Source organism: Nansenia antarctica (assembly GCF_963989245.1).
Source record: "Nansenia antarctica genome assembly, chromosome: 12".
Classification (NCBI taxonomy): domain Eukaryota; kingdom Metazoa; phylum Chordata; class Actinopteri; order Argentiniformes; family Microstomatidae; genus Nansenia; species Nansenia antarctica.
In genome coordinates, this window is record NC_137682.1 from 24,502,859 (window position 1) to 24,528,660 (window position 25,802).

The following is a 25,802-nucleotide window of genomic DNA, read 5'->3' on the forward strand; positions in this document are numbered from 1 at the left end:
CTCTTTATCTCTCTCTCTCTCTCTCTCTCTGTCTCTCTCTCTCTCTCTCTCTCTCTCTCTCTCTCTCTCTCTCTCTCTCTCTCTCTCTCTCTCTCTCTCTCACCAGCTTCAGTGGGGCTAGAGAGGGAGGGGGACAGGGGTAGGGTAGGGTGACTGGCTAGACATCATCCTTGAACTAAACCTCTATCAATCTGAACTAAACCTCTATCAATCTGAACTAAACCTCTATCAATCTGTGCCTCTTGACATAAACCATGGCTGGACACACACCTCTCCTGTTGCTCTTCATACTTGACGTTTAAAACACACACAACAAACAAAGACACGTGCACGCACGCACACACACACAAACACACTTTTGCAATCAGGAGAAAATCCATTCATCTTTTCATTCCTTTACTAAGGCGAGGGGGGTTGTTGCTAAGCAACCTTTCTTGCTGGGGTGAAGAAGACAAGGAGGAGGCAGAGAGAGGAGTGCTGATGGTGTGGTTTAAAGAGCCGACTCTGGGAGAAAAGAGGAGCTCTAAACATGCATATCGTGCTTTGAATGTCACCCCCCCAAAAGTGAAATACATCCAGTGAATGTGACTACAGCATAATGGTGCAGCAACAAAAAACTCAATGTGGTTCTTAAATCTGAATTCTGGTGTAGAGAGAATCTGCACAAGAGAGTGCTGTGAAAATATTGTTTGTTTTTTGGTGCACTTAAAAGCAACCTCCAAACACTACAACATAGGCTAGTTCTTCCAAATTACAAAATCACAAATGTCCTTACCTTGAATAAGGACAAGGACAGACTACAATCCACACATTAGTTTGGTATATCTAGACACTGTCACAACTGTGGAAATGTTGTGAGAAAAAAACAACAATCCCCCCAATTTAGCATCATTTGATTTTATGTCTTGCACAAATCACCGAAAAGGAGCTCCACGATTAGATTCAATCTTTCTGTCATTGTGCAGAGTACAATGAAATGTCAGCCATAGTCAGCACCCCTGGAGCAATTTAGGAGTTAAGTGCCTTGCTCGAGAGCACAGCGGCAGTGGCAGGCACCTTAGATATGATGCCAGCCACCCTCCAGTCACCAGCACACTTGCAGCTCCCTCCTGAGGCGGGGATCGAACCAGCGACCTTCCGATTGCTAGCCGGCCTCTCTAACCTCTAGGCTACCTGCCACCCTCCATCCATGGGAGACCAGGGGACCCCTGTAACAAGGGTCAATTGCAACACCCTGCTTTTCAAAAACAAGTCAAAGAGATGGAACTCGCTCAGAAGCACAGTGAGGTTTACTCCCTGCATGATCAAATCCAGAGAAATATCTCACCGTCTGCAGATTTGATTGGGAGAAGTAGTTTTTGAGGCAGTGTTCGTGTTAATACAGATGTTTCTATGGGCTAATTCTCCAAAGAACTCAATTGTCCATTTAGCGCCTCTCTCTACATTTAGCTTGAACACGGAAGAAGCATCTCACCTGTGCATAGTCCCTCTCCAACTGTCCCTTCTTCAGACTGTATGTTCTAAAAAAGAAAAACAAAGAGTTTTTAGCATTGACAGAAAAAACTTTGTGTGTGTTCGCAATTGACATACTCTCTCCCTCCCCATCTTTTCAACTATCCTGACCTATTCTCAACTATCCATGTTGTCTATTCAGTGTGAGTGTTTTTATTCCTGATTGTGGTTTTAAACCCATTGCCATGAGTGAGTGGACTCCTAACAGTTATGGAAGTAATATCCTTTCTGCCATCATCCTTACCCATCATCCTTATCCTTACACCCAATCTCACCCCCATCCCTTTACCCCTCTGTGCACCCATCCTCTGCTCTACCCCTACCCCTTTCTCCCCCTCTGTCCCCGCAACTTCCGGTCGGCAGCAACAGAGAAGCCCCTTATCACAGCCCAGGAATGCAGAGGATCCAAACAGATATACCATTACATAAATACTGTATATCTGAACCTGGATCTAAAAGAAGAAGAATACAACAATAGTATTCTAGTGGGAAGCAGTGGCTGTGGCTAGAAAAAACATTGTTCACGTTCATTTGAAAGGTCTAGAGAAGAATCGAATGTTGAGGTGCAGTTGTCGGTCTGCAGATTGTGCGTGTAAAACAGAAAACAAAGGATGATGATGATGATGGAATCGCCCCTTAAATCTGTATTTTCACCCCTTAGACTCCTGCTTGTAGGGGCTTGTTACCAGAGAACCCACACCCACACATATACACACTCTCTATAAATCTCTCTCTCTCTCTCTCTCAACTTACTTCGTTCTTTCTCTGAGGGTACGGTTATACCTGTGCAGTAATGGTACAGTTATAGGGAACCTTAAACCAACTCCACTACCCCCCTGCATTACATACACCACACCAACACTAACACCCACACCTACACCCACACTCACCCCCCTGCACTACATACACCACACCAACACTAACACCCACACCTACACCCACACTCACCCCCCTGCACTACATACACCGCACCAACACTAACACCCACACCTACACCCACACTCACCCCCCTGCACTACATACACCACACCAACACTAACACCCACACCTACACCCACACTCACCCCCCTGCACTACATACACCACACCAACACTAACACCCACACCTACACCCACACGCACGACCCCCAGTTAAAGAAAACAACTAAGAAACATACTGACAAAAGCACACATCCACACATGGCTTAGCTCTTGGCTCAGAATGACCATCACTCATCAGGATTGAATCAATAAGTGTGTGTGTCTCTGGGCTGCAGTCAGGGAGATCTGCAGAGGGAGGGAGGGAGGGAGGGAGGGAGGGAGGGAGGGAGGGAGGGAGGGAGGGAGGGAGGGGAGGGAGGGAGGGAGGGGAGGGAGGGAGGGAGGGGAGGGAGGGAGGGAGGGGAGGGAGGGGAGGGAGGGGAGGGAGGGAGGGAGGGGAGGGAGGGAGGGAGGGGAGGGAGGGAGGGGAGGGAGGGAGGGAGGGAGGGAGGGAGGGGAGGGAGGGAGGGGAGGGAGTGAGGGAGGGAGGAAGTGAAGAGGAAGACGACACTTAGAGAGAATAATTACCCACAATTCCCTAAACACTAATTCAGAATCCAGACAAGAAATTACATCATCAAGCCTTTGTGTCTGTGCAACGATTAGTCGATTATTGGGATTATGTAGCCTACATTTGCCTATTTATAATCGACAAGTCGTTTATTATTATTTTAAACAAACATATATGTGATTTTGTCAATATAAATTGTAATGCCTTTTAGTTCAACAACATATCACTGGTTGTGTTCCGTCACATTCTTTGTGGTTCCTCCACAAAGCTCAGAACCAGAGCATCTGAAGTGGGAATCCGTCCAAATGGCTTGACATGACACGGAAGCATCCCGAGGCCATGCAGGAAGTTGACACGCAGCCAGGACAGCACAGCACTGTAAGAGAAGTGTTGATGCTAACTGGCAGGCTATGGAACTAGGCAGCCATTGCTAAATTTGAAAAATGACACGTTGAAAGTGCTCCATTCAATGACAGTGTATGCTTGCGTGACTGACTAGTAAAGTTGTCCTATAAAACGATAGCCAACCCCTCCCCAAACATTTCTGTAATCTAGCTATGTAACGCAGTTATATCTGGAGGTTTTATACTCTTTTTCTTTCTTTTTCTTTTCTGACTTATATAGCGCCTTTATCCAAAGCGCTTTACAACGGCCTCTCATTCACTCATTCACACACACATTCACACACACATTCACACACCAATGGCGGCAAGCTACCATGCAAGGCGCCGGCCCGCTCACTGGGAGCAATTTGGGGTTCAGTGTCTTGCCCAAGGACACTTCGACCTGTGGACAGCTGGGGCTCGAACCGCCGATCTGCCAACCTTGCGATCATTAGACGGCAGCTCTACCTCCTGTGCCACAGCCGCCCCATACTATACTCTGTATAGTAAATATTAAACAATAGTCATGTGCAGTGCAGTTTATCATTCATCCTACACGCTGTCATCTGCGGGGGTTTTCAACGCTATCCAGGGCTTGACATTAATCTTTTTCAGGTACTTATCTTTTATCTTTTTAACTTGTCTTTTAAGTTACTTGTCCAAATACAAAGATTTGGAAAAAGCAATATATGTTAGTGCAAATAACACATTTTACTATTGATTGATAATGATGATAATGTATCCTTTATTTATATTTATATTGATTGAATTGATTGAAAACCTTTATTGTCCCTAATGGGGAAATTTTGTTGTCAAACGATAGCCAACCTTTGATATCCTTTATTTAAAAATGTATTCATTAAACGATATTTTGTAAGTATTTAAAATGATAATGAACGGATAATCAGTGATTTCTTTTAGATCAATGCAGAAAAAACCCTAAACACATACTGTGCAAAGTCTGCATTCGCGTTGTGTCAGCGCCAAGCTGCAACACGACTAATCTTTTCAACCACCTGAAAAGTCATTATAAAGTAGCATCCATAAGGACGACATGATTGTATAACGCAGGTCAATATCCAACACATTATCAATATCCAACACATTATCAATATTCAACACATTCTCAAAGACATATTTAAATAACAGAAGCTATCGCCTTCCATTTGGCAAAAGACATGCGTCCAATCGGTTTTTTTGCTATATTTTTTGGAGAAACCCTGCAGGTGTAATGTAACTCACCTTCTTGTTAGGGATATATCCTTTTTATTTTGTGCCATGTGGTGGCAACCTTTTTTGTTTGTTGTAAAATTGTATTAATATGTATTAATATGTAGCCTTAAGAAGACTGAATTAATGCGAAGAAAGTCCTATTTTGATTAATAAATGTGTACATTTGAGTTTATTTATTTATAGGTTTATAAAATACATTATTATTGTGAAGGCAGTTTTCTTTTGATTTAGGCTACAAAGGGCAATAAAATAATTGTGTTCCCCAAAATGGATGAATAATCGTGATTAATAATTGTGTTTACAATATTGAGCAAAAATAATCATGATTATCATTTCTGCCATAACCGTGCACCCAAGTCATGATGAACTGTCATATCAACAATTGGTACAATTTGAATATAAAATATAGTATGTGACCAGTGAAGGACGGCATTGTGAATGAATGAATGAATGGTCTTTATTGTGCCCACACGTTATGCATTTGGCAAAGTTATATCAATATCATTGCATTCAAAAGCATGTTTTTTGTGTGTAAATTAATCGTGTAGACTAATCGATTCATTGATAAAATAATCTATAGATGAATCAATAACAAAATAATTGTTAGATGTGTGTGTATGTGAGAGAGAGAGAGAGAGAGAGAGAGAGAGAGAGAGAGAGAGAGAGAGAGAGAGAGAGAGAGAGAGAGAGAGAGAGAGAGAGAGAGAGAGAGAGAGAGAGAAATTGAGCCTTATAACAAGGTTGTGTTAACAATTTGCGATCTGACAAGTCTGTTCACGTCCAGTGAAGGGCATCTATGCTTCTGCAAAACAAAAGTGCGGCACTAAGCAGAGTTTAGCTGACAGCGTCCTTAAAGGTCCATTTGAGTCAAAATAGTCATTCCCAGTATTTAGGTTCGAATTTTGGAAAACAAACGAATGAAAAAATAGGTTTTATACAGGTTTCCATATGCTTTGTGTAGAAATCCAGGCCTGTCTACTCTCCCTCAAACGCTCAGTTCAAAGTGTATGATGATGAATCAAACAGGTTCAGAGGCTTTGGTGTCAGCAGTGAGACCTGGTCATGCAATATTCCAATAAGAAGCTTGCTCTGGGTAGTACAACTCAATCATATAAACTAATAATATAACAACAAAATGCAGTTTAGCATCTAACCAGAAGTGCAAATAGTGATATAAAACATGATAGTGATAGTTACAGTATGGTATATAAGTATCCAGGTATCCAGGTATGTACAGGAGAGGATAGTAGTAAGCTATGTACAGCATGGTCTATAGCAGGGGGAGCCAACACAGGGTCCACGTGAGTCGCCCGCAGGGCATGTTCTAAAAATATAACTATTTACCATGAAGGTCCCTCTATGTACAGTATATATCTGTATGTATGTACCATACGTGCAAAAATAGTATTTGTAAACAGCAGTAGTGCAAAGGGTAATTGAGTGTTCACATTGACCAGGGCTGTGTGCCACCAGCAGTAGTGTGTGTGTGGGGGGGGTACTGAGAGTCAATGTCGAGGGGGTGGGGTGGAGGGATTGATCAACAGAGTGTGTGTGGGGGGGATTTGATCTATCAGAGTTGTATTTTATAACAGAAAAAAACGATCTACATTAGCATAACGTTTGCTAACTTACATTAGTAGAGTTATATCATAAAACAATAGAGCAATTTTATAAAGCTAGCTACAACGCAATTAACCAAAAATGTAATACCATCCAACTGCAAAGAGAAATACTGCTTACATCCACATAAGAGACACAGTAGGCTGTGAAGGAATTGGTATAGCCAGCTGACTAAGATTGAACCTAGGAACAAACTGTCAATGCCAGCGACAAGTCCAGTGATTTCTGTTTATTTTTGACCATTTTAATTGTAAACAATCAAAGTAGGTGACCTTATGTTTACCCAGAAATGATTTGATATGAAAATCAAACTTAATGTCACTTGGCCCAAAGCCTCAGCCTTTTTTGTGTCCACCTCTGAGGAACAGCCCAGGGCCATGGCCTCAAGGTCTGACCCTGACCTGCCACCTTGGGGAGATGTTTTGGGCTTGGTGGTTTGAGGGTGGCGTGCGGTGTGTACTGCTTGTTGATATGTTACAAAAGCATGAAAACACAATATAAACCTTTAGTTACTTTGGTTTGGGGTCACCTTTAGAAGCATTTATATGCACTATTAAGTTTGCTCCACTGCGGGGGTAATCAGTTTCATTTCATGGTAAATGTGAATCATCTCACCTGGCTGGCCAAACAGACAAACATAACATATTCCACACATTCCACCACACAAGGTCTTTGTTACTTTCAAACTCAGTTATGTTTACTTTATTGTCCCAGATGGTAAACTTGGCTTGCAATCACGAAAGGAGTCACAATTAAAAACATACGATGTACAAATATACAAATACAACATACAATTACACAGAACGTAACAGTCATGGAGGTCATCAATGATGTAAAGTTCAAAGATTACAAATTAAGCAAGTTTATTGCATGGGGTACACTTGACCCAGTGTACTCAGCCTGAGGGGAGTGTTAACTCAGAAAGAAGGGGGGGGTCTTCATCGTCCAACACAGACCAACTCAGAAACTCAGAAAAACATACAAAATATTGACAGACTTATTGTTTCAGTTAGTGCTCCCCAAGTTCTCAGAATGACCCTGGGGGGTGGAAACACCACACACAAACAAGTGCTTAGGCCCACAAAAAAGTTTGGAGCGGGACGCAATGCTTGACCCTCGAATGAATAAACACATGTCTACGATTCCATATTGTATCCATGGCCAGTGATCAAAATACACCAACTTAAAAAACCCACACAAAAAACAGAGAAACACACAAATTGTTATTATCCAGCTTTTCTTTTAGTATTGTGGATGAGGAGGATGAACATTTTGAGGGTGGGCTCAAAGGGTGGAGGATACGGGTTCAAACATAGAATTCACTAGCCAGCTATTCTTCTTTTTAACACGTGGACCACACGCCACAGTCTCACAAAATCCTGTAGTCCAATTAAAACAAATGCAGCCTACTCACATTTTAGTTCTTAGAATATTTGTGTGTGCATAATGCTAAATAATGTTATTTTCACATGTAGAAGGTTAATAGATTCCACTGAATACATTTAATAGATAGATGTTGTGGCATCCCTCTCACCACCACCCCTGAGCCAGGGATTCAGCACCGGGGACAGCACCCCGGACCCCTAGGCAAAGTGGTCAGAGGCCGCTACTATCCGCTCGCACAGCTGAACCGCGTCGGCCAATCAATGCAGCGGCAACCGTGGACCCATCAAGCGGACGTGGGACAGCTGTCCAATAGCTACCATGAGCTCATCTTTGCATTCACCAATAGTCAAATTCTCTTGCTGGAACCTGAGCGAGGTGAACTGTAAAATGTTTCCAGTGTCAAGTATGTTGTCTAGGAAACACTGGAAACGCTCTGTGCAGATGTGTTTTAGGTCACTGTCATCACTTGTAGCCACTTGAATTTGAATGGCAGTAATAGCCTCCATATTTTCAACAGTGTCTTGTCTCCATGCAGACCATCTAATGTTGTGAAACTTTCCTACTTTCACAAAGGAAATGCCATTCTCATCACGTCTTCTTTAGTTGTTCTGTTCTTTCTGCACCCCCTTTCTGTAAATAAAAGCTTAACAACTTGACAATGGAGCGATTAGTGTCTCACAGTATGGAACCATGCGATCAGCTGACTTGGCGCAGTTCTCGAGGCTGTGGGGTGGGCGGTACACAGAATATGCACAAGGGAATCCCTGATCGCCACCATCTGACGCAATTTGGGAACAATGGCTAAAAGTTACACGATTAACGACTAATTATTAACATTAACACATTTGTCATCTTACCAGTGATGTACTGTATGAAGACAATCTGAATGTTTCAGTAATTGTGTCCCAAAAATGGCAAAAATATTGGAACGCAAAAGCGCCTCTTTGTATTTTCTTGTGCGCATCCGTTATTTTGACCACGCATGCGCACCTGCGCACCAGTTATGTGCACCCCTGGTTATATTATTTTCCTCTCCCAACATAACCATGGATTAAAGAACTGGAATTTGGCAACTTTCACTGGGCTCCAGACTAAGCTTTTCCTAACTTTTTAATTTGATGGCACAGACATTTTGTCACACAATAGAAACAATTTGTAGGCTATGTTACTATTTCAATGGTCTTACTACAAACGCATACAGAATTGCATTGAATGCTACATAGCCTATTCTTTGAAGAGACAAAATATGATGATCAAATTAAATGAAATCAAAGTTGATTTGTAAACGGGAAGGAGGCCTTGCGTTGCCTAAACTTTAGTTTTATTATTGGGCGGCTAATCTTCAGAAAATTCATGTGTGGTGTAACTCGCCCAACCTTGATTGGTGCATAATGGAAGACAGTTCTTCCCGCCCATCCTCCCTGGCAGCGTTGGTTTGTGCCCCTCTGCGTTCCTGTTGTCCCAAATACATTAGTAACCCAATTCTACTCTCTTCCTTGAAAATTTGGAAACAATTCAGGCAACATTTCAAACTTTCTGCCCCGACCCCATGCAGCCCCATTAGTAATAACCACTTGTTTCTGCCCTCTAGGTTAGATACCGCTTTCAATTTGTGGAAGGAGAGAGGCCTGGTTTGTTTCAACGATTTATATTTAGAGGGCTCATTTGCCACCTTCACTGATCTCCGTGTTAAATATAATTTGCCCCACTCTCATCTGTTCCGATATTTTCAGGCCCGTAATTATGCTCGCACCCATTTCACATCCTTCCCTCAGCTTCCAGTGGCTCTCTGGTCTCTGAGGTGCTCTCTTCTCTCTCCCTGTGGCACGTTGTATGATCTCAGTTTTATATGACATTATATCATCCTCACGTGTGGCCTCTCTTGCGAGGGTTAGGGGTAAATGGGAAGAGGAACTTGGACTCGAGATAACGGACGATTGGTGGGAGGAGGCCCTAATCAGGGTCAACTCAACAACTTTGTGTGCCCGTCTAAGCTTGATTCAATTTAAGGTCCTACATAGGATCCATTTGACAAAAGCCAGGCTCAGTAAGTTGTTTCCGGGTACAGGTGATACCTGTGATAGGTGTGGCTCGTCACCGGCCGATCACACTCATATGTTTTTTTCTTGTCCAAAATTAGCAGATTTCTGGTCTGGTTTCTCTAAGACACTAAGCGATGCCCTCAAGGTTACAGTAGAACCCTGCCCTTTGATAGCCATCTTTGGAGTACCCCGTATACCAGCCAGTCTCACCCAAAAACATTCTGATGTTGTTGCCTTTTCCTCACTCATAGCCCGTAGCTCATATTCTGTTGCAGTGGAAAAGTCCAACTCCACCTTCTACTACGACCTGGCTAAACGACTTGATCTCATGTTTGTCACTAGAAAAGGTGAAATATTCACTAAGAGGCTCGATAGCGAATTTCTATAAAAGATGGCAACCTATCATTTCTTATATAAATACACTTTCCTCTCTGGATCCTGATTGATTAATTTGTTTATTGTTTGAGGTGAGCACCCAGTGTATCTGTTCTTTTGTACTTTTCTCCCTGTTTAATTTCATTTCATTTACTATGTTTTTTTTAAAACTTTATTTATTACAATATTTATTTTACTTAATTTACAAATTTAGTTTTTGCTGCTTGTTTTTTTAAATTTATTTAATATGTATTTATTTTTTATTTTTGTCTTGTTTTGTCTCTCACTTGAGAGTTTGGGCTGGGTGGGTGTTTAGGGGGTAAAAATAAAAGAAAAGAAAGGTGTTCTAGTTCTCTGTTCGAACACCAAATGGGGGATAAAGAAAAAAAAACTGTCGTTTAGTTTTTCTTAAGTCATTTGTATACTTTGCATTTGTATATTCTTGTCCCTGACTTGTATGCCTTTGTTCGCCAATAAAAAAAAATTATGAAAAAAAAAAAGTTTTTTTTTTGTTGATTTGTCATATGCAATACAGCCGTAGACGGTGTAATGACATGTGACAGGCTCTGGTTAAAAAGTACTCGAGTCCTCATGGTCATTTGAAAAAAAAAAATCGACATTATGAAAGTGTAAATTGTAAGCTCTCAAATGACGTGTCGTTGAAATATGCTTATTTGATTGTTGGCCCACCTCAAACCAAATAGCGGAGAAATGCATTCAGAATCAAAACACAGGCAAAACAGCTGCTAATAGCGAGTGCTAAAAAGGAACTTATCTAATTAATTAATTTTAATTAATTAACTAATTAATTAATCTAATTGCATGTTTAGCACATCACAACATGCTAAAACACATAACTAGACATAATTAGATGATCACACAGTCCTTGCTTTTGAACACACCCTAAAACAGAAGTCTTACACCCATGTATCACTTAGTACATGTAGCCTACGGCAGACGAGACTGTAGCCGTGTTTCCATAAAATGTCAAACGAATTTTAAGCAAACTTTGGAAAGTTTGCAAAAAGAAAATGCAAATAATGTGCGTTTCCATTAACTGGTTTGGAGCAAAAAAGCTAGGCTACGTAAAACGAAATAAAAGCTAAACGTTAGCTTCACTGCTAGCACGAATATTAGCTTTGCTGCTAGTGCCTCCTGCTCCTGCTGACGATGTCTCTGTCCTTGCTTCTTTCTGAACAAAAAAGTTTGCGATTGCGGGTACATTCTGAATCGTGGCTATGTGCCGTGATTGTTTTTCTTTTTTTGTTTAGCACAACCTCTTAGCTGATGGCTGTCCATTTTGAATTTGTCTGATATCATAGATTTGGCAGCACTGCGTCATTGTGGACTCGACTGTGATGGGGCAGATATTTTACTTCTAATACAAATGATCAACTCAGACGCCAAACCAACAATTCATCTGTTAAACTAGTTAGAAAGTCAACACTGATTAAAATCAACCAACAAACTTGGAGCTTGCAAACTAAGCTTAAACTAGCCAAAGTAAAATGGAAGCTTCACATCACTGACCTCTATCGGGTATCATCATATAGGCCTATTTTAAATAAAAACAGCCATAGATTGGTTGATCTTGGGTTGATGTTCAGTGGATTTGCAGTTGATTCCCAGTGTAGCATAGTCACCTTTGTAGCTTAGAGCCAAACTAGTCTAAGTCAACTTTTGATGGTAAGATGGTGAGTTAAACTCAGTTTAGCACCTTGTGCTGTGGCATAGCTGGTTAAAACGCTTGTTTAGTAAACAGGAGATCCTGTTCCAGGGTATGAATGTTCAGCGGTAGCTTGAGTGCAAAGTTAGGCCCTCTACCGATGATCACAATGCTATAGCCGTTGTGAATGTATACCCGTGGGGATTTAAAAGAAATGGAAGTGACAGGCAGCAATCGATAAGACCTTGTGAATCTGCTCATATATCTGATTATTAGAGTGGGTGATGTGACACTGATAAGGTAACCAGCGGGATTGGAAAATGCCCATGGTGTGCTTTTCAATACCATCAGAACATTTCTGCTCCATTATGTGAGGAGCGAGTGGGAGAGAGGCAGAGTGGTTTCTGTCTCTCAGCTGAGGGAGACGGGACGGGCTGGTGCCACACGCTTACTTCACACAGTCACACTGCTGTACAAAGGAGTGAGGGAGAGATCTGTTACATTTTGCCTATTTCTTTGCCAAAATAGCACCCATTAAAAAATCACTATCTTTCCAGCTAACTTTGCCCTTTTGCTTGTGAACATGGGCAGTGGGGAAGATGGTATAGCAGTAGCATTAATAATTTAGCTTTTCAATATTAAATATATGAAGCCCCAGCAGCTTCCGCCATCCCCCTGTGACATAATCTTTTTTATTTATATTGTATAATTACCACCTTGGAAATATTTAGGGTGGGTATAAAGGTGTGAATAAATACACCGCCCAACCCTAAATGGCAAAAACTATTTTATGCTGATAATATTGCCATTTCCAAAATTCCCTACTGTGAGTAAATAACAATGTTGTTTTGCTGAATGACATGCCACGATTCAGAGATTAAAAAATAGTAAAGCAAGCTCAAAGACGACCTCAAACAGTCCTGTTGCAACAACATTCATTTTGGAGACGATGGAAACGGAGAGAAGTTTCAGATGTGGAAACAACCGGACTGATCTATTTTGTCCAAAGAGCCTTTTGGAAGTTAATTTATTGTTAATGACTTTAAAAAGAAAGAAATGCCTCATTAGCTTAGTTAAACTGTGTTACCCCCTCAGAACCGCAGACCACTCTGTTTTTGTTTGAATCCCAGATTGCCCTTTTAAAACTAGATCCGTAGTGCTACATTGGGTCACCTGCACCATGGCTGAGTTTGAATCTCCAACTGCAAGGCGGGATTTTCACTGGTTGAAATGTTTAGATTTTCTATGGCTACATATACCTGGTGCTGTGGTTTAGTTGTTTAAAGCGCGAGAGTTTGAATCTCAGCCTTTTCCAACAGCATGTGTTTTCAAGTAACAACAACAATACCTCCTAAAAGATATTCATACAAGAAAAATGAAAGCAAGTTGATAACCAAGTCGTCCCCCAATGAGGGGTAGTCATCAGTTATTTTTAAAAGTTGGTTGTGTCTCTGTCATGGAATATTGAAATCCTGGACTAATGATTCTCAATCTGATTTTGTTAGATAAGTTAGTTATATTCAGAAATGGCACCTCTGTAAAATGGTCCCCAGTGCTATTCTCCCACTTGGCGCCGTGGCTTAGTTGGAAGGACCTGTGGTTGATTGGGGTGGTGGGAAAGAAGAAAGGCTGTCATGTGAATTTGAATTATGTATTGAGTCACAGGAATGTTGTCAGGGTGAGAAGGAATGTGGCTCATTATGAAAAGAGGGTGGTGGATGTGTGGGAGGTGTTTAAGGCTCTGGTGAGAAGGGATGTGGGGGTGATGAGGATGTATGTGGGGAAGGAGACATGTGAGAAGGTGTTTAGGGAAGGGAGCACCTTTATAACTGTGGGGAGGAGGGAGGGGTGGTTTATGATTTTGAATGTGTTCATTTATTTTATTGCTTTTCTGAGTTGATGGGGGCCTGATGCCTACCTACAGTGGCGGACTGGCCACCGGGCATGCCTGGCAAATGCCAGGAGGGCCGCGAGACTCTGGGCCGCTCAGAATGTATTATCTTTTTTTTTAAAAATACTGTATATATATATATATTATTTGTAATTTTGTCTCTGGTGATTTTCATTGAAAATAACTTATTTCAGCAGACCGCGGCCCAAAACATATTATATCGGCCCGGGCAGCGAATTTGCGGAACCTAGGATGGTAGGGGATGGTAGAGCAATACCGCTACCTGATTGGTTGGCGAAGCACTCGTGAAGAGCCCCCTCATTGGCTGGCGAGTCTACCATCTAATTAGCCAGACTCCTTGCTATAAGCAAGCAATATTGGGCTAACGTAAACGTTATCCAATAATGCGTTGTCCATGTGTTGAATAGAAGTGATGATAGTTGAGTATGGTTGAAGGCTGCAGACTAGTTACTGCTCCTAAATAGTGTTACTTTATTAGATGACTCAGTGTTGCTTCTGAAGAGTCCGGAGGGAGCATGACTATGGGAAAGTGAAAGAGGGGAGCGGTGCACAGCAGAACATGAACACACTCCCCTGAAGTTGCGTCAACACAGTAATATGGTTTGTGGGTATACAATGTGACAAATTGAATGTTAACAAGCTGGTTAATATCAGAATAAAACGTGCAGACTGCAGAATGAGTGTTTCTGGTTTATTTTATGAAGCTGGTTCACATGACCAAGGTCAGGCTAGTACTGTATACACTGTGTTGCCCAGTCAATAAACATGTTTCCTTATGACTTCTAACCTTTCTTGGTGTAGGTAGGGGCCCGAACAATGACTCAAGCCCAGGGGCCCCCACTAGGTAGGGGCTATGCTTGGGAAATGGAGTTCAATATAAGATCTAAAGAATTAGCCTACTTGTTGTGAGTTTGATTTCAGAATTTAGCAGTTGGCATTGTTTCTCATGTTTTGGTCTGGCCTATTTGTCCTGAATGTGCCTTATAGCATACTACTGGTTATACTATGCTCTCAAAAACGTTGTGTGGATTGTTGTCGGCACTCTGAATTCATCAGCGATTGTAGTGTGTCAGTTGCGTGTGCGTGTGTGTGTTACATTTGTGTTCCAAATGTCTACATTCGATTCTAGTCAGTCTGGTTATCTCAAGCTTTTTATGTTAACAATCCGTGTTGATGTTGCGTTTGGAAATAGGGCTGTTGTGTCGCAAATGCCAGGGCTGTTTTTTGATCCCAGTCCGCCCCTGCCTACCTATGTGTTGTAATGTGTAAATAAGCCACTGTAAATAATGTAAATGATGATTTTTTTTTAATAAAAGATAAAAATAAGTTGGATGGATGCACCAGTAGCAATAGAAATGGGGAAAACAAAATCATTTAAAAAAAACGATTAATACAATAACAATGAAATGAAGTTAATAACAAAATCGTCCTCCAATAAGGGGTGGTCGTCGGTTCTACCAACGGAGAGTGAACCTCACACAGTACTGGATATTTTGAGTAGTTGGTTGTTGGTTGTTTCTTTGTCCTGGACTAGTGAAATCCTGGACTTGTGATTCTCAAACAGAATGTCACCGACAGACACAAAAAAAGAGAAAAACATGCCAATGAACAGGCATTCATTGTTTTTGTGTGTGATGCTGATAGGACTGCCACATAATAAGGAGTTGACAGATGTTGTGTTACATAAAAGGGCAGACACACAATGCTGCCCCTGCGCTCTTTAAATACAGAAAGAAAAATGGGTCAGTAGTGACGTAATTGTATATGTGACCATGCGTGAGTATCTGTGTCTGTGTGAGTGGGTCTGAGCCTAATTTAGGTGAAGAAGGAGGCTATGGGGGTCTTGAAAAGGACAGACAACACTCATTCCCTATTTTTCCTAAACACAAGGGCCCAAAACCAAACAGAAGGCTGAACTGAATAACAACCAGATAAAAGTTATGATACTTCCCATCCACGCAAATTAAGACTACATCTCTGAGCCAATAAGGTTCTAGATCTCAGACTCCACAGCCACTTAGAAGGCCTCACCTTGAGACTAAGGCACATGGAGAGAGAAAATGTGTGTGTGCGTGAGAAAGAGGGAGAGAGGTAGAGAGAGATACACCAGGGCCCTATTCCACAAAGCTCGATAAAGTTCTAAGCCTCGATAAAGTTCTAAGCCTCGAAAATGTTAGCTTGCGTTCGGTGCCATCAATGTGGCTCAAATAATTCGCTGCTTGGTTGAGCTCCTTCTGAGTCAGATATAACTAGCCTGGTCGCGACCAGGCTAAAACACAGGCTATAGTGAGACGCGCGTCAAAAAAGGCTCACAGGCGGAAACTACATCCCGAACGACAGTTCCTCCCTAGGAAATATTAGTTCCCACTTCACACGAGATAGATAGATTAGATAGTTTGACTGTGTGATAGATAGATAATTTGATATTTTGAAAGTGTGATCGATCGATAGATAGTTTGATTGTGTGATAGATAACTTGATATTTTGAAAGTGTGATAGAGAGATCGATATATCAATAAAGAAAAGAGTGTAAAAAAAAAAGTAATTGTCTCAACTTGCATTGCTGTCATCACAGCGGTCTGCCTGGCGTAGTGGTTAAGGCTGCGGACTCTAGTTCCAAAGGTTGCGAGTTCGAGACTTGACTAAGTCATTCATTTTTTTTTTTTACATTTAACCGAAGATTTCATGCAAAGGTTTCAAACACCATTGTAATCGTGTCAGTTCTTGTAAATTAGCCTGCACCATAATTTTATAGCCTACATACTTTTTTAGATGAGATTTTAGATTAGATTCAGACAACGAAATGCAGTAAAAAGTGCGCCTGAAGAGGGATTTGAACCACTGATATAAAATGACGAATAAATCCTATGGCAGCGGTCGATACCACTAGGCCATTGTGGCGATATGACGGTTTGTAGCCTGCTGCTCATATCACCACAGTAGTAAATATTCATTTATTAAAATATGAACATATAACAATAACTGGGGCTAGTATGACCTACGCATTTAATCGGTCAGCAATTTCTTGCCAAAGCATTTCCCTCGCCTTGTTAATTGCGGCAGTATTGCACTATTTTACATCTTATTTTTCCGTCTTCATAAAAAATCAATAATTCGGAATGCTGCGCAAATGTAGTACCCCTGCAGAGTGGAGTATCTTCATTTCGACAGATCGACTCTTCTGGGCTGCGTATGTCTGCGTGCACGCGCCCATATCGAAGATTTGTAAGCCTGTCTTCTGTGAACACTGATGACACAAGGCTGATCCTCATTCGAGGAATCACCTGAGGCTTGAAATCCAATCTCGAGTTCCCTGAGCGCCGCATTTATTTATAGCGCCGCTATACTGATCCACCTTTAGTGGAATGACCCCCGGGGCTATGTCTGTTACAATTAATCTACAAGTGATTGAAAGCAAACCTGAACACTAGGGCAGGGACGACGCATCGACTAATCGACTACGTCAATACGTCGACTTGCGTAATGTGCGTCGGTGCGTCGCAAATAAACAACATGGCTGCGACCAGTGGAAACATGGAGGAGGCTACTAGCTAATGTTACACAAGCAATGTAGCTCACCACAGTTCGTATGTCTTGTCTTCTGGTGTTAGTAACGTTAGCTATGTAGCTGGCTAGCTACGGTAGCCTATTGTCATTGTGGTGCTCGCACCTACTGTACGTTATCTAGCTCGTAGCTCGCATGCTACGTTAGCATCAATTTAGCTAATCATAACATAGCAGCGAGAGTAACGTTAGCAAGCCATGTAGCTACTAGCTAGCTATGTGTTGTGGTGATGGACAGACTTCTAAATGGCCAGGGTTTTTCCTGCATAGAGAATTATGAGGCGGCCGCCTCCGTCATAGCCGCCTCCAGCTCTCAACAAAACTCTGAAGGTCGTATTTTCTACCAGCGTTGCACTCGGTGGACTTCTGTCATTTCTAACTGCAATTGCGGCATTGCGCTGACATGGTGGCGGGGGCGCTGTTTCTCAAATAAGTTAGCTTTCGTTTTCGCTAGCGAAATAGCTGATAGTATGTTGACTGCTCAAGGAGAATACATATTTGAAAGTACAGAATGCCTGAGAGCCTTATATTGCATTATATTACATTATACTTTGAATGGTCATCTGGTGGTTGAATATTGTGTTTTCCTTTACATAAATAATGACATTTCCACCATAAATTGATGCAGACAGGGCACAAATTGGTGCATATCAATTCACCAGAATGCATGAAATTATGTGTTTGATGTTTAAGGACCCCCAGACAGCCCTGCTTCATGGGTCCCCCCCGATGTCAAACACCACTGGTACCACCTCCGCCTCATTTTGAGCCAGGAAAAACCCTGATGGCCATGTTGGCATTCAAGTTGGCTAAACGTAGCAGTGAGTCTGCCCTGTGGCTGGGGCTGTTTGACAGAGGCAGTTACAGTAGTAGTAGTAGTAGTAGTAGCAGGTCGCTGAATTAAAGGTGTCTGTGTTTAATTGCGGGCCCACAGACAGCCCCCATACATCAGCTGATCATTTAAAGGGGCGGCCGTCTGAGTAATGTGCATGTCACACGCTGCTTTGTTTTATAAGAGCAGCAGCTATTACCCAGAGTGCTTTATAAAGACACTGTTAAACAGAGAGAGACAATACAGCCATTATTTTGGGGAAAATTAAGTGATACATTAATCAAACAGTAAAAAAAAATATCGTTAGACTAATCGTTAAATTAGTCGTTAGAGTATTTGAGTAATCGAAAAAATAATCACTAGATTAATCATTCTAGATTAATCATTCGTCGTTAAGGACAGCCCTACTGAACACTAAATGCTCCAAAGTTAAACATGACACCTTTCTGCCCATTTTAAAGAAAGGTTTCTTTTTATTTTCATTTTTCATTTTTTAAATGCTAAAAAAGGAAAAGGGCCCTATAATATGAACTATATATTCTGAAGTAACTCCATGCCATCTAAAGTATCCCACTGCGGTGGCTGTTGTGTGTGTCTGGTGTTAAAAACCATGGGTTCCTCTAAACATTTGTCCAGGGATGTCAAGATAGTTCACTTCCACCATCAAGGAGAAGGCTGAGACATCAGAGACTGTCAGAAACATCATCAGAAAATGGAAAATAAATGGAACAATTGAAGTCAAGGCAAGATCTGGAAGACCAAGAAAATGTTCAGATAGAATGGCCCAAGACCTGGTGAGAAATGGTCTAGTTGTTCACACGACAACAATACAGGATCTACAGAACTCTCAACAAAGACCTACATGCCAGAAAGAAGCCTTTCCCACAACTTCAACACAAAATTAAATGTCTGAAGTTTGCAAAAGAAAACCTTGAGAAATCTATTGGAACAATGTGCTTTGGACTGACGAAACCAAAATTGACATTTTTGGCCACAACCAAAGAAGGTATGTTTGGAGAAAAAATGGTGAAGCATTTGTAGAGAAGAACACCTTGCCAACTGTTAAGCATGGAGGTGGATCCATTATGCTTTGGGGTTGTGTAGCAGCTGGGGGCACAGGCAATATTGTGCAGGTGGAAGGAAGAATGGATTCCACCAAATATCAAGACATTCTAGAGGCTAATGTTCGAAGGTCAGTCCCCCTCAATTTAGGTTGAAGAGAGGTTGGGTATTCCAGCAAGACAATGGCCCGAAGCATACCTCAAAATCAACCATGAAGTACCTCCAGGAAAGACGGATGAAGGTTTTGGAACGGTCATCACAGTCCCCAGACTTGAATATTATTGAAAATCTGTGGGGAGATCTCAAACATGCCGTGTATGCAAGAAGGCAGAATATTTCTGGGCTAGAGGTGTTCTGCCAGGAAGAATGGGGAAGAATTCCCAAAACAAGAATGTAAAGACTCTTAGCTGGCTACAGGAAGCGTTTGCAAGCTGTTATAGTTGCCTGAGGAGGAGTTACAAAGTACTAGCTGACAGGGTTCCCAAACTTTTGCACACGGCCTTTTTCCTTGTTTTATTATTTTAACTGTAAAAAGTTAAAGATAACAATTCATCTTGCTTTAAAATGTGATGAAATGTGTCATGTTTAACTTTGTACCATTTAGAGGCTAGGTTTGCTTCTTTTCACTTAGATATTAATTGTAAAAGGCATTTTGACTAGGGGTGCCCAAATGTTTGCACCCCACTGTACATCCCCTATTAGATTCAACCACTAGTGCACACCTAGGGTCCACATGTTCCTATTTACTCCACTGTATTAACTTGTCCACTTCCATGATTGGTTCCAGTGTGGACTAATACTTTTCTATAGCAAAGAATACCACCCTCGATTTGTTATCCTCCAAAAGTAACCCCACAGTTCCTATGCTTCATTAAATGGCACTCTAGTAGCTTCTTGGATAGATATAGGACCTGACTTCCTTCTTAATTGTGGCATGTGTGTGTGTGTGTGTGTGTGTGTGTGTGTGTGTGTGTGTATGTGTGTGTGTGTGTGTGTGTGAGAGAGAGAGTGGTGTGCAAATAAGAACTGATTAGAGTTAATGAACTCAGAGCAGAAGAACTGAAACAAAGAAAAACATATGAAAATTGCATTATTGTGTAACACATTATGCCCTCTTCCCTAACTGTAGTAAAATTAGATTCTCTTCCCTAACAGAGATTAAAACACTGTAGTAAAATGAGATTCTCTGCTAAAAGCAACATCAGCGGTGCAGCAGGGCTATCTGTTCTCATGTTCTCAGCTCAAACTGCCTGGAAATATTATGTGTGTGTTCATCAATAATTAATGCCTTTTGCACACAGATATGAGAGTTTAAGAGAAGAGGCAGGAGTTCCTTCTGTTGCCAAGACGGGAGGTGAACATTGCCTGCATGCACGAGCCTATCAAAAGGTTTGTGGAGAGGCTCTTAAAACATTTAGGTCTAGGCCTCGCTTAATCGGATGCTCTAAATGTTAAATGTCTCTTCTACACTCATTTTAGTTTTTTATTAGCCTATTAGTGTTAGGCTATTATTTGATTGGTATCGGCAGTATATCAGCAGATATTGGTCATAGATTATCGGTGATCGCTATCAGTGGCAAAAAACGGTATCGGGACATCCCTAAAACTATCATATTGTAATCATTTTGCTAGATGTTGCAATAACGATTTCTCTTGCGATACATCAAACACTTGAATGTATGAACACTTTATCTTCCACTTTACATGGTTGAAGTGTCAAAGTGAAGAACGGTAACTGAGTAAGATAACCAAATGAAACAAATCTATGCATGCAGACAATAAATGTAAGTGCATCAAGCGCATTTTATTCTGTGTGTCAACCAAAAACAAATATTGCCTCTGGTATATGGATATTGTACATTGTTTATATTGCCATATCGATAGTTATATATATCGAGCAGCCTAACACAAACACACACACACACACACAGAATTACAATCAGCCACACATCTCACATCTGCTCCGCTTTACGAGTGATGAAATGAAGGGCCCTGTCCTGACCACCAACCCCAAACATGACAGCTGTATATTTCCACTTGCTCTTCCAAAACAAAGAGAAAGAGAGACAACAGTAGAGGAAGGCTGTGAAACGCTCCTCAACATGAACAGAGAGAGAGATAGAGCGTGCGAGAGAGAGTATTCCCATTATGACTTCCAGCTGTGGTATTGTCAATCGAGAGGGGGAGGAGAGGGCAGGAAAGCAGCAGGAAATTCCTTCGTCACAACCCGGATCAGTGTGTACTTTAATAGTCCTCCTTCTCACTCCATTCTTTATATCTCTTCCTACTGTTTTTTTCCTTTGTAACATGTTGTGTGTGAATGTACAGTATGTTGTGTGTCAATGGAGGCAGAAATCGGAGGATGGGCTTATTGTAATGGAATGGAATAAGGAATGGCAATAAACAAGTGGGTACATTGCTCATTCCATCCATGCATTCAAATGAGCCTGTCCCTTTTCTACCTCCACCAGCCTCCCCTGGTTTGTGTGTACCTCATGTCCTCCAATAGGTCACATTCTGTCTGGTGTTTGAGGTGCAGTCTGGTCATCTGCTCTGTGTGGGTGTTCTTCAACTCCTGCGTCACTTTTACCTGCAGAGGAACACAAGTCAGTCTATCAACCAATGAAATGATCGGTCAATAAGCAATCAATGAAAGTCTATTAATCTGTTAATCTTTCTGTCAATAAATATATATATATATCAATCAATCAATCAGTCTATCAGCCAGTCAATTTATAAATGATAAAACAAGGCAGTCATAAATGTGTTAGGCTATAATTAACACACACAAACACATGTATGGACACAAGCTTTAAGAAATCTGTCTTCTTATGGACACCCCCCCCCCCACACACACACACACACACCCCCCCCCCCACACACACACACACACACACACACACACACACACACACACACACACACACACACACACACACACACACACACACACACACACACACACACACACACACACACACACACACACACACACACACACACACACACACACACACACACACACACACACACACACACACACACACACACACAGGTCATTGTCCAATGTCAGGAGAATTCCACTGGCTATTCATGGGAGCAACACAGTGGGAGAATCACGACTGTTCTAGACAAAACAACAACACACTCTCACACACAGAACAACCACACACACATTCTGGCTCACAAACAAACACAATCTGTGCGTTGTGGAGCTTCTTTCTCTGCCTTTGAGGGAGTGGGGGATAATGAGGGAGTGGTCCATTGGGTTTAACAGGGGAAAGTGACTTCACCTGTCCTGCTGCCATGCCTGAAAGCAGCAGGGAGCACGTTAACCCACCTGGCCAGCCTTTAGACTCAATGTTTAAAGCTAGAGTGCTTTACACAGAGTTGGCCCGACCCATACTGTGCTGGCTTGGATATTTCATTTTCACTTTGTCCCTTTCAGCACTGTTCCAGCAACAATAGTGGAGGTGTACCCAGAACAGTTCAGCTCAGCTTGGCTCAGCTCAGTAGTGTAAAAAGGCCATAGTGTGTGTGGTGGTTGTCCATGTGTACAAATGTGTGAGTTTGAGTGTGTGTGTGCATGCATGAAATGACATGCTCAAAGCTGTCCAGAACGTATCTGACAGACCCATGAGCCAATGGCACTGGCCAATAACTATGCCAGGATGACAGTAATTGGTTCTCTTACAATGTAATTAAGAGCATGAGAAACTCTCTCTCTCTCTCTCTCTCTCTCTCTCTCTCTCTCTCTCTCTCTCTCTCTCTCTCTCTCTCTCTCTCTCTCTCTCTCACACACACACACACACACTCACAAAATCATGGAGGTTGCACACATCCCATACTAAGCCTGTTATCTTGCCACATTTCCTCAACATTCAAAACTCTCTCACTGACGACCATCCACAGAATGTCAGCAGCCAAACTACAGACACTTCACTGCAAGGTGCAAACCACTAGTTCTCCTCAGAAGGAATGGTCAGGTTACAGCTTGGTAACAAGTACCTAAGTACTGGAGAAAGGTATTGTGGCCTGATAAGTTCAATGACATCAGGGACTAGAGTGATTGCAAGAGGAACGTTTGGAGAAAAAAAGGATCAGCCCAAGATTTACAGCATACCAACTCATCTGTGAAACATGGTGCAGGGGGTGTTTGGGCATGTACAGACTCCACTAGAACTTGCTTAATTGTCTAATTCATGATTGTAACTGCTGACAGCAGCAGTGGAATGCATTCTGAAGTGTACAGAAACACCTTGTCTGCTTGAGTGGAACTCCCTCCAAATGTATTGGATGGCAGCATGGCACTACATCACACAGTACACACTACATCACACAGTAACAGTACATCACACAGTAACACTACATCACACAGTACACACTACATCACACAGTAAACACTACATCACACAGTAACACTACATCACACAGTAAACACTACATCACACAGTACACAGTACATCACACAGTACACACTACATCACACAGTAACACTACATCACACAGTAACACTACATCACACAGTACACAGTACATCACACAGTACACACTACATCACACAGTAACACTACATCACACAGTAACACTACATCACACAGTACACACTACATCACACAGTACACAGTACATCACACAGTACACACTACATCACACAGTAAACACTACATCACACAGTAACACTACATCACACAGTAACACTACATCACACAGTAACACTACATCACACAGTAACACTACATCACACAGTAACACTACATCACACAGTAACACTACATCACACAGTAACACTACATCACACAGTACACACTACATCACACAGTAAACAGTACATCACACAGTAAACACTACATCACACAGTAAACACTACATCACACAGTAAACAGTACATCACACAGTAAACACTACATCACACAGTAAACACTACATCACACAGTAACACTACATCACACAGTAAACACTACATCACACAGTAAACACTACATCACACAGTAAACACTACATCACACAGTAAACACTACATCACACAGTAACACTACATCACACAGTAAACACTAGGGGTGTAACGGATCACCTAACTCACGGATCGGATCGTGTCACGGATTTTGAGTCACGGATCGGATCATTTTTCGGATCAACACAAAACATATATATTTTTAAATAAAAACAACATTTTCCTTGAATTCTGTAAAAACACCACTTTTAATGTGTGAAACAAAAAAACAACATTCAAGATGTCAAAACTGATATATATATCACATATATATATAACATCTATATATAACAACATATATATATATAACAACATATATATAACATCACTGCTGCAAAGTAACAGAGTACTTTTTTTGTGTGTTTACACAATCACCCAGGCTGCTTAGCGGGTGATATGACGTGATATAATTGGGACAGAGATGAGTGAATGAATGTTGTTGTCAACTCAGTACACATGCAGAGAGTGAGAATAAAGCGCACATGATTGTTTTTCTACCGGTTACATTTGAATGAATGAATGGTCTTTATTGTCATTGCTACAGTACAGGTACCAAAGAACGAAATTTAGGAGGGGTGGCTCCCCTGGTGTTAGGAAATAAAAAAAATAAAAAAAAAATAAAAAAAATTGGTATTGATCCGCGGTACACATGCGTTCCGAACCGTGGAGGGCGATCCGAACGGATCACGGATTATCCGTGATCCGTTACACCCCTAGTAAACACTACATCACACAGTAACACTACATCACACAGTAAACACTACATCACACAGTAAACACTACATCACACAGTACACACTACATCACACAGTAAACACTACATCACACAGTAACACTACATCACACAGTAAACACTACATCACACAGTAAACACTACATCACACAGTACACACTACATCACACAGTAAACACTACATCACACAGTAAACACTACATCACACAGTAAACACTACATCACACAGTACACACTACATCACACAGTAAACACTACATCACACAGTAAACACTACATCACACAGTAAACACTACATCACACAGTAAACACTACATCACACAGTAAACACTACATCACACAGTAACAAAATAAAATAAAAAAAAAAGATACTGCTATTGCAACTAGGAAGTTTTTGAGGGCCAAAAAGTGGAAAGGAAATTTCATTTCCTGATGATAGGATTTTAGGCAAAAAGACCTCAAAACAAACCACAACAGAGGATGGCTACAGTACAGGCCTGGCAGAGCATCACCAGAGAAGATACTCTGTGGGGACTTCAGGCAGTTATTGCATGTAAAGGATTGTCCACCGAAACCTAAACACGAGTGCTTAATATGGACTTTTGATCAATTACATTTGCGTACCCCGAAAAGGAAAAAGGTTTAATTTATGAATGATGAAACCAATATCATCATCTAAAAGCTGAGAATCTCTACTTTAACATGGTTGTCAAAGGAGCTGCTGGAGACAGTTTAGAGACTTTTCCTGGTTTTCAGGAATTTTATTCAAAAGAGAAGAGGAAATGTATGGACATTACAGTCTAGGACAGGCCTCAACGGGATAGGACATTCTACTGTGCTGGCTATTGGTTGTCTGTAATCTTTACATTACACTAATACACCTGAATGAGAACTAGTAGGTTACATTCGCTCTCTAGCACTCAAGTTGTGTACCCCTTGGTTAGGGATGTGCGAAGAA

The 25,802-nt window shown here is 41.5% G+C and overlaps 1 protein-coding gene across 1 annotated transcript in view; it reads right to left on the bottom strand.

Annotated features, from left to right (window-relative positions):
- Window positions 1–25,802, bottom strand: part of fchsd2 (FCH and double SH3 domains 2) — a gene marked incomplete at both ends in the record, with an annotated part of 65,645 nt that overhangs the window by 35,908 nt on the left and 3,935 nt on the right. Inside the window, 2 exons of the mRNA XM_080542912.1 lie at window positions 1,475–1,520; window positions 21,611–21,708. Coding sequence (XP_080399038.1) covers window positions 1,475–1,520; window positions 21,611–21,708 — 144 coding nt within the window. The remainder of the gene's footprint in view (window positions 1–1,474; window positions 1,521–21,610; window positions 21,709–25,802) is intronic.